Source organism: Acomys minous, assembly GCF_964271855.1.
Source record: "Acomys minous genome assembly, chromosome: 12".
NCBI classification, from domain to species: domain Eukaryota; kingdom Metazoa; phylum Chordata; class Mammalia; order Rodentia; family Muridae; genus Acomys; species Acomys minous.
The window spans coordinates 30,751,273-30,768,187 of record NC_140493.1 but is presented as its reverse complement, the minus strand read 5'-3'; the positions used below and the strand labels follow the sequence as shown (position 1 = coordinate 30,768,187).

At 35.3% G+C, this 16,915-nt stretch overlaps 1 protein-coding gene across 5 annotated transcripts in view; it reads left to right on the top strand.

Moving 5' to 3' along the window:
* Positions 1–16,915, top strand: part of CSMD3 (CUB and Sushi multiple domains 3) — a 1,109,294-nt gene that overhangs the window by 479,329 nt on the left and 613,050 nt on the right. For all 5 annotated transcript variants that reach the window (XM_084749143.1, XM_084749142.1, XM_084749141.1 and 2 more), the window contains one exon: positions 5,250–5,374. In XM_084749143.1, coding sequence (XP_084605269.1) covers positions 5,250–5,374 — 125 coding nt within the window. The remainder of the gene's footprint in view (positions 1–5,249; positions 5,375–16,915) is intronic.

Below are 16,915 nucleotides of genomic sequence, written 5' to 3'. Positions count from 1 at the left end.
TTAAGGCTTACAGCGTACTAAGAATTGATAAACAAGACATATAATTTACCTAGAAGATGAAAAACAAAGTAGAAATATAGTACAAAGACAACTAATTTTATAAACTCTCCACAGAGAAATATAAACATAAAAATATAATCTTTACTTGTCAAACCATTTTCAAAATATAGAAAATTTGAAAACTGAGATTGTACTAAGTGCAGCAGTTATCTTTTGTCTGGAGTCATGGAATTACACTTCTTTTTAATGGACTTTAGGTTATCTCATTATGTAATAAAGAGTTGCTCTCATATTAAAAATCTGTTTTAGCTAGCACACTTTCCTAAGGCATTTGTGTTTCTTACTGCTTATTGAACAAGCTGGGCCTCATGGGATTTCCTCTTTGCTATTATTCCACTTTTTATAATATATACATATAAACAGAGGAAGTAAAACTTAAGGAAGATTTTATCTTCGTGATGGAATCTAAAAGATGTGAAATGAAGTATTGGAGATACATACAAGGCAATATCACCCTTGTACATTTTCAGGTGTACACACTTCAGTGTTCAAATCAGGGAAGGGGCCAAGAGCTACCGTGTTTTGGTTATTGAGTGATAAGTTAAACACTTCCTGTAAGAAGGCACCCAAGAGCAATATCCAATCTGGTTATAATCATAGTGTAAAAAGCAGTATATAACAAAAACAGGGAAGTGTTTGAATGCTGAATAGGGGCCATCTTCGTTTGTTACAATATTGGTTCTGTTGAAACAACCAGTGGAGAAAATGTAATTGGGTTCAAAAGAATGATGAAATGAACAATAAAAAGGATTATGATATCCCTACTGTTTTTTCATCTCATTTGAACAAAGATTTTGGCAAAATTTTAGAATCATTTAAAACATCAAATGATAGTACCGATTTAATTTGGAGAGCTATCAAAAATAATAAAGCCCTTATTCCAAGTGAAACAGGGAATGGCCTACGTTAAGTCAGATATGAGAGAACAGGGACAAAAAGTACAGATGTGTTTACTTCAAATAATGTGTTCTACTATGGAAATTATGACCCTCCTTTGAATGCACGGGCTCTTTTTCAACTATATATTTGTGTAGGTGTGTATTTGTGTATGAGTTTAAATATAACCTGCTCATATAATGTTATTTTTACTCATGTTTTCAGGGGTGACCATTTGCACAAACTTTTATAATCACAGAATAAAATTAAACTGTAAGCCAATGTATCTCCTAAAGCATGTGGGCTGTTAAGGAGGCAGCTAGAGCATAGTATGAACACTTCTATGGCATTCTGGATGTCAAAGCATCTTTGGCTCCATTGTTTTTGAAAATCACAGCAACGCAGAATTGAATATTTTTACATTTAGTTCCTATTTGGTTTCAAATTCCTTTGTATTCTTAGAACACATAATGATCATATTTTTAAAAATTGCCCTAAACTTTATTCTAGTTAAAAAAAATATCAAGCCTATGTTTCTAATGTGGGGCTTAGGAGTAGAAAGAACTGGGGAAGGAGACTCAGGTGAGAGAAAGAGAAGCATAGATGAGGGCATCTTTGGGACGTGCCAGAGGCCAGGGGTAGGGGAGGCCACAGGAAGTTGACGAGGGTCACCCTAGATGAGCGTCTTAGCAACAGGGGATATGGAGAGCCTGAAGTCACCACCTCCTGTAGCCGAGCATACTTGGATAAGGACTCCAGCACACAAAACATTCGCCCCAAATTTTGTTCTGCCTAGAAACTGTGCGGAGACAAAAATGGAGCAAAGATCGAGGGAATGTCCAGCCAAAGAGTGGCCCCTGCTTGACCCCTTCCATAAGAGAGAACCAATCCCTGACAGTGTTAGTGCTATTCTGCTATGCTTTTGGATGGGAACCCACCATCAATCCTCTGAAAGGCTCCACCCAGAGTTTGATGGAAATAGATGCAGAAATCCAAAGCCAAACAATTAGACAGAGCCAAGGGAATCCTATGGAAGAGTTGGTATATGTTTGAAGGAGCCAGAAAGGTCAAGGACACGGCAGAAAGACATGTAGAGTCAACTAACTTGGGCCTAAGTTGGCTCACAGAGACTGAACAACCAATCAAAGATCATGCATGAACTTGTCCTAGGCCCCCCTGTACATAAGTAGTTGATGTGCAGCTTGGTCTTCATGTGGATCACCCAGCAATTAGAGTGGCGGTCCTCTCTGACTCTGATGCCTCCCTTCATAAACAGTACCCCTAACTGGCCTTGGCTGGTCTCAATGGGAGAGTATGAGCTAAGTCCTTAAGTGACTTAATGTGCCTGGACAGGATGGTACCCACAGGGAACCTCTTGCTTCTCTGAGGAGAAGGAGAGAGGAGGATGGGGGTGGAGGAGATGTGGGGTGGGGCTGAAAGAGAATGATGTTGGGGTGCAATAAGGATGTAAAATGGATAAATAAATAATAAATAAGTAACAATTTAAATTGCTCTAAACTTCATTCTCATAAAAGGAAAAAGTAGGCATATGTTGCCTGATGTACTATTACTCATTTTTAAAAGTGATATTTTAAATAAATTTAAAGGAATATTTGTTTTTTCCAAAAGCATTAACTTGTCATATTGAGGTTTATTTGGCAATGTCTTTTTTTCCTGTGTGTTCAGCACTTTAATATTTTCACTATAAGAATGTTTTACATAAGCTTTAACTTTTGCAGCAGACTTTATCTCTGATTAATTTCTAGTCGTAGAACTTTATTTTTGAATTCTAGATATCTGCATGTGTCAGGAAATCATGAGACCTATAAACCAACAAAACACAGTATATGAAAAAGTAGTGGAATGCCAATTCATCTAAATGAGTTGTTGATAAGATTGCTTGGTCTTGGGGCATATTCCCTTTGAATGATTTATCAACAGCTGCCTTGTCTTTTCTTTCATTTGCTACTATTTTATTTATTTGATTACAAGCAAAATAAGTTTACTATTTTAGACAAGCTAGATGAGTCGAAATATACACATTTTGAAAAATATCTTATTCCACTGATAGCTTTTAAGTCTTTTATATAACAGGACACTTTTGGAAGATTAAGTTATTTTTTAAAGGATGATGGCATTTAAAGATGTGCCAGCCTAATTATAGTGAAGATCCACATTTGTTTCCAAACTATGTCATTTTGTGTCATCTGCCCGATTATTTGAATCTTAGTAATGCCCTCAATCACTTGCTGCAACGTATTAACAATTGTGAACCATATTAGATGAGCAGGGTACATATCTCTTCAGGGTTGACAGAGAAATTATGGTGGGTACAAACAGTCATCTTTTTTGTCATTCACTGTAACTAAATATTTTTCTCTGATTGTCAATTTGTATATGAATTATTAATCTCTTATAGTTATGTGTTTATTTTAGGTTTATTTGAATCCTCGAGATTTATTTATTTGTGCATATGTGGTGTAACTGTGAATCCATTGGACATGTATGAAGATGCACAAGATGTCCAGGAAAGGGTGTTGGATACCACAGGGCTCAAGTTGCGGGGGTTGTGTATAACCCAGCATGAGAGCAGGGAAACAAATTTAGACATTCTGGAAAATAAACAATACTCTTAGTGCCAAGATTTCTTTCTAACTACCATGATATGAATCTTAAAACACTTCATAAAGAGAAATCAAAGTGAATTTGCCTGAAACATCCATTTCCTAATTATTGAGACCAGTTCCTATAGAAAAGAGTGCTATTCTGTTGATCTCTCTGCTTCATTATTTTGCATTGTTATATGTTTTGGTGTTTAATATATATTCAGTGATGCTGCATAATATAAATGAATGGCTCAGGCATTTTCTTTAATAGTGGAGAAAAATAAATCTTTTTCAAAAGAGAAAAAAGTACCTTAAAGCATTTATCATGCAAATAGTTTGCATTTTATTTAAAGAAACTGTTAATTCCTGCCATAACATAATTACTCGTAGTGACAGAGACTGTAGCTAAACATATAACATCCCTGAATTCAGAGAACAACCATGAATTACAGGTTTCCGATGCCCTACATGTTGCTTTCAAATGACATGAGCTAAATTAAAGGAAAATAATGGTCAAAAATTACCTTCCCAAAAGCCGGAGAAGCCTCCTTTTCTAGTTTCTTTTATTTTTTTTTCTAAATAATAGAAAACATGGCAGTCAAAATATGCCTCATTTAAAGGAAACATTTAAGTCTACATTGAATAAGTTGGAAAAAGCTTCAGAATCAAGAATAGTGCAGATGTAGAAAACAAGTCTTGATAATGACAAAAGAAAATAAGTGTGAGTTCTGGGCCAACATATATTATGACAGCATTTTGAATACAAAGTAGGTATATGGAATATATACATAGGAATAATACATTTTAGAGTTTTAACACAATAAATGGAGGAAATATTTTGCCATAAGAGTTTAGGAGAATGAAGTATTAAACACCAAAGTGACCAAAATCTAGATATTCAGATGACTTTCAAATTAAAGAATTGCCAGACAGTTGTGGTCTGATTTTAAGCTAATAGAAATAATTGAGTGCCTAATATGTGTTAGAAATTAAATGCTCAATTCATGATGCTTCGACTTTTTTTTTCTTACATCAAAGCAGTTAGAAGTTAGCAGGTCTGACTCTGCAATATAAGCTACTATCTATATCCCCTCTTCTCACATGTAATTTACTCCAAAACACACAAAAAAATATACTTCAAATATATATAATGTCTATGCTTTATTGGTAGGTTGATCTATTCCATATGACCCTAGACACAAGCTCCTAAACCTATAATGCTAAATTTGTGGGGACTGAAGCAGAAGACTCACATGTCTATCACCAGTATGGACTATAGATCAAGACTCCAACAAAAAAATATTTACACAAAACACAAACAGTTCAATATTTAATGCTTGAAATTTGAATTTTGTTTTTCCTTTGATTAAAATGAGCCCGATAATTTTATATTTATAAAGTTTCATATGTTTTAATGGGTAATGCATGTTTTCTGAAATGAGATTTGAACTGAATTTTTCTATCTTAAAACTGATAGGCAGTAATAAACCAGTAAAAGGAAATCACCAAAGAGAAAAACAAAATCTTTGACTACCAATTTCAGAGAAGGGGAAAGCAAATAATACACAGATCATAAACCAAAATGCAATTAAGTGATAAAGCTGCAACTCCCAAATTTAAGTGGATGAATAAGAGAAGACACAATTTTTTAAAAAACAGATACAAATAAGCAAATATTAAGTCGTCTTACTATTTGTTCAATTGTAGCCTTGGGTCCACTGTGCAGTTCTCCTGTGATGAAGATTATGTCCTGCAGGGAGCAAAAAGCATCACTTGCCAGAGGATAGCTGAAGTGTTTGCTGCCTGGAGTGACCACAGGCCTGTATGTAAAGGTAAGGAAACGTATTATCCTAAAGTAGTCTCTGAAGATACTGTGATGCTTATATTTGTTTTGTTAGATCAACTTTAAAAATAAATGATGATGTGTGTTATGTAAGTTATCATTTACCTCGTGTTTTCAACAATTTTAAAGAGGCTGGAGATCAGTATGTCTTTAAACTAAATAGTTTCCAAATCAGTCATCATTAATATCATAACTAAATCACAAAGCAAGTATTGTCCAGCATTAGAAATTATCCTGGGTTTTAACAAATGTTTCAATTAATTTTCCTGTGTGATGGTGAAATCATAATTTCGAATTCACTTGTAGAACTAACTCATCACTTTGTCTGCTTATGGTGCGGAGAGGTAACATTGGAGTAGAAATTTGGTTTAATTGAACTTAAATTAGAGCCAAGTAATGATTAGTTTAAACTGTATTACCAGTTATCACAGGTATGTTCTCACTCTCCTCTTTATCTTTCTCTCTCTTCCTCCACCGCATCTCTCTCTTTCTTTCTCTTTGTGTGTGTGTTAGTGTGCATGTATGTGTGTGTATGTGTATCCACTGTCTTCCCCTCAACTTCCCAAATATGCTTTCATACAAATAAAAAGGACACTTTCCTTTTTTCTCATTTTATTAATTTTTTATTACTTTATTCTTGTTACATCTCAATCGTTATCCCATTCCTTGTATCCTCCCATTCTTCCCTCTCTCCCATTTTCCCCTTACTCCCCTCCCCTATGACTGTTCCTGAGGGGGATTACCTCCCCCTGTATATGTTCATAGGGTATCAAGTCTCTTCTTGGTAACCTGCTGTCCTTCCTCTGAGTGCCACCAGGTCTCCCCCTTGAGGGGACATGGTCAAATGTGAGGCACCAGAGTTCGTTTGAAAGTCATACTCTACTCTCCACTCTACTGTGGAGAATGTTCTGACCATTGGCTAGATCTGGGTAGGGGTTTAAGGTTTACCGCCTGTATTGTCCTTGGCTGGTGCCTTAGTTTGAGTGGGACCCCTGAGCCCAAATCTGCCTATCATAATGTTCTACTTGTAGGCTTCTAGGACCCTCTGGATCCTTCTACAGATTCCTCCTACCCAACTCTGGGAGACTTCCTTTTTTACCGTTATTAAGCTTTGGTTTAAAATTTCACTGCTACAGTTAGCAATTCTTCATTTGTTATAACTTTGTGTGTGTGTATGTGTGTGGGGGTGTGTGTGAAAAATATTTTGAAGGAAAACTGAAGCCTTTAACATCTAGAAAACAAAATGGATTGAAGCTCAAATATCCAGATTGTGTTGCCTCATCATTTTTACATATAAGATCAAATTTATTAAACTGTCTTTATTACATTTGCTTTGGCATTCCAGTAAGCTTTTATGATGGAAGAGAATACATAATTATAACCCATACTGTTGGCTTACAGCCTCCATGTCATAAGCTTTAGAAGTTGAAACTAGTGTGATGATATACTTACGCATAATCAACAATGTTTGCAAGAACTATGCAAGTAGGAAGAGCATTACTCACAAATTGCAAGGACTTGCTTTTATGCATGTAGAAAGAAAAGCTACTTCTCAAACTCAAATGTCATTCTCTGGGTTTTAGCTGATCATCAAAATAGCTATGATTTCATTGAAGACAAGGTCTGAATGTTATTACACCATGTTATCTCTTTTTTTAGCTTCTGTGTTGTTACACACTTTTCCCTCCTTCTGACTGCCTGTTTGCCATCTGGTCTTCTTGTTCCTTTTCCTCTTTTTAAAACCTGACTGCTAACTGTGAAAAACCATTCTTCCCATACGCCACCCCTCCGCCTTTGTCCTAGCTTCCATACTCATTATATTTCTTCAAATAAAATTTCTTACCAAATTATACAGTCTCTCTTTATTGTAAACTCATATTTTGAGACGTGGTCTTGCTACGTATCTCTGACTAGCTTATTGTTTACTTATTACTACACCAGGCTAGGCTTTAATTAACATGTTGATCCCCTGTATCCATCTCCGTAATGTGGCATTACAGGTGTTAACCATCATGCATGGTTTAATCTTTCTAAAATATTTGAAGCTGCAATTTTGAATTTATATTTGTCATTTCTGTTGTTTTTATCTTGTGCCTGTGATTATGTTTAATGATTACATTTCTTCCTTCTTCAGTGTATCAGTTGTCAGGACTTTTTAGTTCTCCCAGTGAGCCATTTAGCAGTCACTATTGCCAGGGGATTCTTCTTGTATATGTGGAGGAAAATGTCAGAACAGAGAAGGGGCATGTGTCCTAGGTACTATAAAAGGAAAAAGATATTTCAGGGTTGGCTAGATATGGAAGGAGGATGTAGTAAGAAAAGATTAAAATGATGTTCGAGTGTGTATGAATAGAACAATCTTGTGCTGTTAATAAATACGAAGGCACTGAAAATGGAGTCATGTGGGAGGGAGTCCACAGTTACTACAGCATTGTCACTATTATTTTTAACATTCACTGTATGCCAGGCATTATGTTAACAACTGCATATACTCTGTCTCATTTACTTCTCCAAAAATACTGACGGAGGCATTACCATCTCCGTTTTAGAAAGGAAAAGCATAAGGCAGAGAGTGATGGAGGCTTCCAAAACTTAAGTGACTCCAACATTTTTAAGGGAATCTCATAAGATGTGGAGTAGAAGCCCAGATTTCAGAGCACCAAAAAGGCACACACAAGGAGAAAAAAAAGTGTAAAACACAAAGCAGTGCACCGTACTCACATGGTAATGGTAACTTAGGCTGAGAAAATAACACATCCTATGATAATTTTTGGACCTATATAAATTGATTTCCTTGTATCTTTTTTATTTTATGTCTTAAAATAGTATATAATATAATAACACTAAAAGTACATTATGATTACAATAAAGAGAATAAAATTTAAGATGAAGAGTTAAATACATCTAGATATGATCATATATATCCAGAATCCAATCATTTATTAGGTAAAAGCAGGGAGATCAGGAGTTTAAAAATATTGCCAGCTATCTTGAAATATCTAAGATAGCCTGAGCTATATGAGATGCTGTCTCAAAACTGCAACAGCGTTTCGATGAAACTAAGTAAATATTTACATATAATCGTGTGTTAACTCTTTTAATTGAAATGGTATTCTACTGTGATAAGTATAATAGATGCCAAACATATACACATACTGGCTGTCATATATACATGCATCAATATACGCACACACACACACACACACACACACACACACACACACACACAGAGAGAAAGAGAGAGAGAGAGAGAGAGAGAGAGAGAGAGAGAGAGAGAGAGAGAGAGAGAGAATACTGTTGTAATCATAAAACATATACCAAGTACTTTGTGAAACAAATACAGAGCAACATGTCGCATTGGGTTTGTGTTATCCATGTCCTGGAATGATTAACATTTAGTATTAAGTTATAGCTATAAAAAATCATCCTGGAGTCCGGCACTGGGGTGCATGAATGTAATTCAACACTCTGGAAGGCAGAGGCAGGCAGAGGTCTATGAGTTTGCAAGTCCGGTTTACAAAGTGAGTCCAGGACAGCCAAAGTGACACTGAGAAGTCCTTTGTCAAAACCACAACCACACACACACACACACACACACACACACACACACAATCACCACAGGTTGTGAGTTAGGTATGTCAAGTTTCTAAAGCTTCCTGCTTCCCTAGGTACAATTTTTCATAGCAAAAATACTGATAAGAAATATGGTTATTCCATAAAATGAGATTGATGTTGATATGAGAACAAAATCACATACAAGAAACCCTAGACAAATTATGGAATTTAATATCTATATAGAGTAAGACTGAGATGCTAAATCATTTTTTTATTCAAGACTTTTATTTTTGTAAAACTGGATGAATCATGTTTGTGATTAAAGATTGTTCTAAAACAGAAATTACATTTTCTGTCATTTTTTTTTTTTTACAAATGCTACAGTTCTGCAATCGTTGCCACAGCCAGAAATGTTTTTGAATGTTAATCTTGCTTCTTATAGATTCTAATGCATGTCCTGTTGTTATGGATATTTGTAGAAACATTCATTCTGCCATTGTGAACTGGGATGGATAAAAACTAGATATTCAACAATCATGTAGTTACAATCCTGTCTAAGTTTACATTATTTCTGCAGCTATTAACTATGTCTACAATGATTTACTTACTTATTGGTTGCAAGGCACACATGTGTGTGGCTTATAAGACATGCATTGCTACTGAAAATCACTTGCTGAGGTTCAGGAAACAGTAATGGAGGGAACCTGCTGACATAGTAATTGAAGTTTTAAAATGACTGTCTACCACGAGTCTGAACAAAGAGCAGTTCTCATGTCTAATGGGTGCTTGGACAGAATAAATATGTGTTTGTTCCAGAGGGTGCCATAAATAGCAGTATCAGTGTAGTATTCCTTTGGGAAATCACTAATATAGCTGCTGTCCTCACATTGCTTTATTGAGCACTGAAGAAACTGTTATTTTTAAAGGGACCTAATTTCACATGGATAACAGCAAATTATAAACTAAAAGTAAGACGTACTAATAATTTATATATCATGAGTGTATACAACCTCAAATGATGAGTATTATTTCCTAAATATTATGTGTATGTGTATTGATGTGTTTTCTATTTTAATGTTTTGAAAACAATTACTTTTTAGTTGAATATCCACTCGCTCTCTAAGATGAAACTTGGGGATATAGGCTTTTACAGTGATTGGCACACTTATTTGAGATTTCTGAATGTTTTGTAAGTGAATGTTGTGGGGGGAACATCCACTTAAGTGTATTAACATGAATACACTTAAGAAATTTAACACTTGTGCCACAAACACATTATTTTGATGTGGCCAATCAGTATTTATTTGGGTATCACCAAAAAGCCAATCTTTTTGAGATTTACAATACAGTGTTATATCCAGCTTGTGAGAAAAGTGGATGACATGACTAAGGAGGACTGGGAAGAAAAGAAAAGGGGAAACTAACACCCTGTCTCTTACATAAAAGCCACAAAACCACTCATTAATTACTAATTCAATGCTTCCATAAATTATCTTTCTATTAACTTATTAATGCATTAATCATTTTACTCAATACTCAGCATGAGTAATTATGATGTATTAAGTATTATAATGTGATACAGAATATGAATTTGATATGTTCACAAATCATACACAGAAATCTAGGAAATATGCAGTAGATTCTGTAAAGATGCATGTGTAATCTTGCCATTTCACGTGGGAAAGATAATTATCATGTTTAAAATAATCTTGCATATTGACTGGGAAGAATACTGTGGAAGCCATTCCAAAGATAGAAAGTACAGCATGAGTACACTCACGGTGTGAATAATGGGTCAAGCGAAGGAGATGAGGAAAGAGGAAAGTTTCCGTTTGGTAATTTTTATCAAAGATAAAGAGTGAAAAAAAAGAGATAGTGAAATCGTTATAGATCAACTTCTTAAAATGTGCCTGGAAGGCCCCTGACACTTTCTTGCTATGGGTGCTATATAATTGTATTCCTGTAGAGAGTTCCCATATTTCCCTTTAGTCTGCAACATGTGGGTGGTAGATGAATTACAGCAAGTTCTTACTTTTAATTCAAAATTCCAAGGAACTGGTTTTTTTTTGTACAGCAAGTGGAAATAAACATGATGTAATAATAATATAAATTACTTCAGTTCACATTCATGATTTTAACTAATGAAATCTCTTTAAAATAGTAATGTTCTATTTAAATTGGTCGTATGATATCAATATTATGTCATTAAAACACGTATTCGACCTGAAATTCTGCAAAGAGTTAACAGTTCCAGGTGTCATTCTGCTATGCAAATCCTCCTGCTGCTACTGATGGTCAATCCTTTGATTAACAAATTCACCCATGATTTATTTCTAAGTTTGTTTGTTTATCCAAGACAAGATTTCTCTGTATAGCCTTGAATGTCCTGGGCTCATTTAGTAAACCAGGTTGGCCTCAAACTCACAGAGACATGCCTGCCTCTCCCTCCCCAAGTGCTGGGATTAGAGACAATGTGCCTCACAGTGCCTGGATAGGTTTTTTTATTTAATTGTCTAATATCTCAGTACTGAGAAAACTCACACTATAGTTCTTTTTATGCTCATCTTTCCTTGAATGACAAATCTAAATAGTCACATTCTTTTCATCTTTTAGGTTTTACCTCCTTATTCTATGACCTTCAAATATATACTATAGCACATATACCACCTCAGCCACAGGGACACACAGACACAGACAGACAGACAGACAGACAGACAGACAGACACACACACACACAGAAAGGGAGATTTTTAAAGTGCTTAGAGTTTAAATGAAACTACTTCAGCCTTTGATGTGATTGATCCACTTTATCAAATTCAACAACAAAAAAAAAAAGATCTAAATGAGCCTTAATTAGTTTTTTTTTTCACACACAAAATGAGAACTGTGTGCACAGGTTGTATTATGAATAATTGTTGATCAAGCCTAAGCACTGTGACCATGTTTAACAAGTCTCTATGCTCAGCTTTGAAGTCTTTACAGTGTTACATGTCATGTCTCCTCTTACACTGTGTTTGTATTGGTAATGCTTAGCCCACTCACTATCATACACAAATTTCTGTACGACAAACAGCACCTAAATTAACACTTGTCAAAACTGTAATAAAGTTTATTTATATTAAGTAATTTGTAAAATTGGAAATGTGCTCATTGTAAGCATGAAGAGCTGACATGCTAGAGTGCTTATTGAGATGTACAATTAGAAAAACTTGGCCATGAGCAATGCAAAACCTTTTGAAGATTATCAACCAAACCCACACAAAGCAGGTATTTTTTTTCTGAAGCTGTTATCCATGCTATCTTAACTTCATGAATATTGTTACAGTTGACATGATACATAATAAGGATGATATTAGCAACTAATAAAGTGACATATGGTGAGGGAGACAGGCAGATGGTGTAGATATAAAAGTTTAGTTCACATTAAAAATACCGGTTGTATTTTTCTTCTAAAAGCAGTAGTTTGAGTTTTAATATATAATTTTTATTGAAAAATATACCTTGCAATGCTCTATGTAAAAGAATTGAGTAAGCCTTGTTTCAAATACGATTTTATAGATATATATGGTGGTGCATTTTTAGACTTCTTTTCCGTAACTACATAACTAGATAATTTACAATTTCCTAAATATTAATATATTCTATATTTCAATATTTCTCTTCATATAATTATTCTTAAATATATTAAACATATGTTGCTTCGCTAATAAATTATTAGAAAATATATATGGTTTTGTTTTGGTACTTGGGCATATTTCAGCAGTGACCAATAAAAATGTTCTATTTCCAACTCAATTATCCTTTGAAGGCATGACTTTGGTCATTTTCCTTCAGTTTTGGGACATCCAAAAATGAAATCCATGAATGTAAAAAAAAGATGATGATAACAGGGTTCCTCCTGTGATAGATTCCAAATAATTTCAGGAAGCTATATTAATTTTCTCAACTATTACACTCAATATGATTATCAGTAGTTCAATAGACTTTTTGAACTTTCAGATCCAGTATGTGCCTCAGTTCTTGTCACACAGAGGCAGTAATACATTTCAGAAAGTGATACATGATCACAAAGTATTATAGTATTCGTTGGTATTATGGCATATGTGTCAGTTTTTTAAAAATCAGGCAAATATTGCATTTACTCTGTCCCAAATTTATTGCTGTCCTTCAAACTGATCAATAATAATTTATATTATATGAATCTTTTGGAACTCATTTGCCACATAATTGACTTTGCATCGGAGAAAATAATGTGTTTTGTATCTGTACTTATTGTCAAGGCACTATTACCTCATATTGAGTTTTGAATATGTATCATTGAAGTGTTAAAGTTATAATATAAACTTGGAATGTGCAATTAATGATTATAGATTTTAAAATTATTAAGTATTAAATAGATATTTTAATATTTTTGAGAATTTTATGTATAGTTAGTAGGTTTACATTACTTGCTTTACCTCTCCATCTTTCAAATCTTTTCATGTCTTTCCAACACCCTTTAAAATTTATGGCCTCTTATTTTTACTTATTATTATTTCACACACATGCACAACATACATAAATTTAAATATAGAGCAAGTTAAGTGCTCATTATTATTGCTCACTGTATTTGTGTGTCTGTACATGTGTGTGTATGTGTATGTCTGTGTGTGTGCATGTGAGAGAGTCTGTGTGTGTGCCTGTATGCAGGCATGTGTATATGTGTGTACATGGATGCATGTGTGTGTGTGTGTGTGTGTGTGTGTGTGTGTGTGTGTGTGTGTGTGTATTATTAGGCTCCCCCAGTTATACTGAATAACCTGCAGGAAGGTATTCTTGAAGAAATTTATTCTTCCTCTTTCGAGGCCATTGATTGCTCTTTTCAGCTAAGAGTGAGACCTTCTGAGATTTCTCCACCCAAATTGGCTTGTCAGCTGGTGAAGGCACTGTTGAGATACTACTTAGGTGCCCATGTTGCTAACATTTCATGGTTGGAATGTGAGTTGTCTGGCTCCTACATTCTTCTCATGCCCTCTTCAGTGGTATTCTATGAGCCTTAGTGGTGGAGAATGCAATGTAGGGATTGCATTAGGTTAGCTCAGAGCACCTCAAGGACAGTTTTTCTCTGAATTATGATCGGTTGTCCTTACATAATATTTTCTGTCAACTGCAAAAAATGTTTCATAAGGTGAGAGGGCTCAGTATCTGCAAGCTCATATTATTATGGATTCTAAGAGACCTGGTGTAAAAAACGATGTGTAAAACAATTTATTTTTAATGCTTAACAAATATAGATATTAAAGGCTTGGGGTTTTAAGCTTAGTGAAAACAAAACAAAATGTAGTAAAACTAGAATTTATGTAGTCAGCAGTCAGACAACTAACAGTGCTTGGTGTATTGGACAGTCACTGAGACTTGAATAGCTTTTGTTTACCTCTATACTAGATACAATGCATGAGACACAGACTAGAATTGAACAAATAATGCCCTTTAGTAATTTAAAAATTTATTGAAAATGCAGAACATTTAAAATGGAACAATTGGAGAACATCAGTAACACAAGGGAGGTGTGATTATATTGTCAATATTTAAGTTATAAGGACATTTCAAAACAGAGAAAAACAGAATGGCTCTATTAACCTTTCAAGAGTAAAATCAATTGGCCATGAAAATAATACCTAGCCAGTTTATCATTTAGTGATTACTATATAATTCCTTATTTTGAAAACAATCAATTTATTTTAGTAACACTGATATTCATCTGCTAATTAATTCTAATTAAGATGAGATAAAAGAGTTCTCATCTTCATAGAAAACAGGTGTGCATTGCAGTTAGGTAAACTAGAAAAAAAGCAGTCACAGAAAGGTGAAAAACACCATATACGATGAAAGAGACCTCAAATCAGAAGAATAACCACTTTGCCTAGAAATTAAGGAGTGAGTTAAGAAGAGATAGAAAGATAAACAAAGGAATTAAAAAATAGAAGGATACCCAGGCAAGTAAGACTGCAAATATTTACAGTCACAAGAACATCAAAGAAACATTGGAGAAATGGGGTGAGAGATGGATGGATGGATGAATAGACGGCAAATGACCTTGTATTGTATTATGATGAGTGTGAAATGTCTATAAAGGGTTATCTGTACCAGTATCTGGCCCTCAGATAATGACACTACCTTGGGAGGTTATGGAACCATTTGGACATGGAAGCTAGCTGGCAGATTTAAGGTGGTAGGGATGTGCATTAATACCCCTGACACAGTGTCCTGAGGTCCAACTCTAAGTGACAAGCTTTCCTACCATGAAAGAGTGTATGCATGTTAATTAAAATATGCAGTTTCTTCTGTCTGGTATTTGGTCAGAGAAAATGAAACAAGCATCACATGTGTAAATATGAATATTAGGTTTTATCTTGGGTACATAAAAAAGAGTTCCCTTTGCTTCTTGACAAAACAGTTTATTATACTAGTGGAAAGAAATGAACAACCTTTACTGATATGGAACCCCATTACAAGCTCAATACTTACATTTGCTGCCACCATTATACTAGTATAGCAGTATTTCCCAGAAATTATAGAGTCATTCCCACAGGAGGAAGCATGGAAGCTGAACCTTAAAGGTATATTTAATTGTGGTTAATGAGGAGGCAAATAAAGGATGGAAAGAAAAGAGCATACAGAAGACCACCAGAGTCAAGTACCATAGACCTATTGGGGCTCACTGAGACAGAAGCACCAACAAATGAGCACGCATGGACTGGACCTAGGCCCCCTACACATATATAACCAATGGACAGTTTAATCTTCGTGTGGGTCCCCTCGTAAGTTTAGTGGGAGCTGACTATGACAAGGAATCTGCCTACTTTGATCACTTGGCCCTAACTGCGCTGCCTTGCCTACCCTCAGCGGATAAAGAGGAATTCAGTCCTCATGCAACTCGATGTGCTAGGGTGGGTTTGTGGGGGAAGCTCTGCTTTTCTGAGGAGAAGAGGAGGAGGGATAGGGAGAGAAGGACCATAGGAGAGGAAGGAGGGGATTATGATAGTGATGTAAAGTGAATATATAAATTAAAAATAAATTAAAAAGGAATAATATGTTAAAGACCCAAACTCTCAGGCCCTGTGTTGTACTATAAAACAAATATGATCATTTAATATATGGATATTCTGATGAATTCATGAGAAATACCCTTTTGTACTCTGAGTCTTATGTTATGGAGAATTTCAAATAATATTAAATTGGTTCATCTCTTATAATTTGTGGTGATTAAACTTTTATCACATACTTTGCAACTGTTTTATATTGTTTTACCTGGCTTTTTATTTAAATTTATTCATTAAAGATGTATTCAATTTATATCCTGCTTTGGGCCCCTCCCTCATCTCCTCCTAGTCCCATACTCCTTACTCTAACCCTCTATGGCCCTTCCCTAATCCTTAAAGCCCTCCTTTCTCACCAACTGACCCCAGCCTATCAAGTCTCATCAGGGATGCCTGGATCCTCTTCCTCTGTGGCCTGGTAAGGTTGTCCCACCATGGGGAAGTGAACAAAGAGCAAACAACAGAGTCCACTGAGAGACAACCCTTGGTCCCCTTACTAGGACACCCACATGAATACTGAGCTATCAATTGGATACATCTGAGTAGGTGCCTAGGTCCTCTCTAGGCATGATCCTTGACTGGTGCCAGTCTCCTCAGGCCATCCTGGACCCAGATTTGTTGGCTCCATTGGTCTTTTTGTGAAGATCCTGTCCCCTCTGTGTTCTTCTAACTTTCATTCTTTCATAAGATTCCCTGCCCTGGGCCCAGAGTTTGCCTGTGAGTCTCAGCATCTTCTTTGATCGTCTGCTGGGTGGAGTATTTTAGAGACAACTATGGTAGGCTACTGTCCTATTCTCTCTTTTCAACCTATTTACTAACTTGATTTTTCACTTATACATTACATCCTGACTGCAATTTCTGCTCTACCCACCACACATTTATCTCCCCACCTCTCC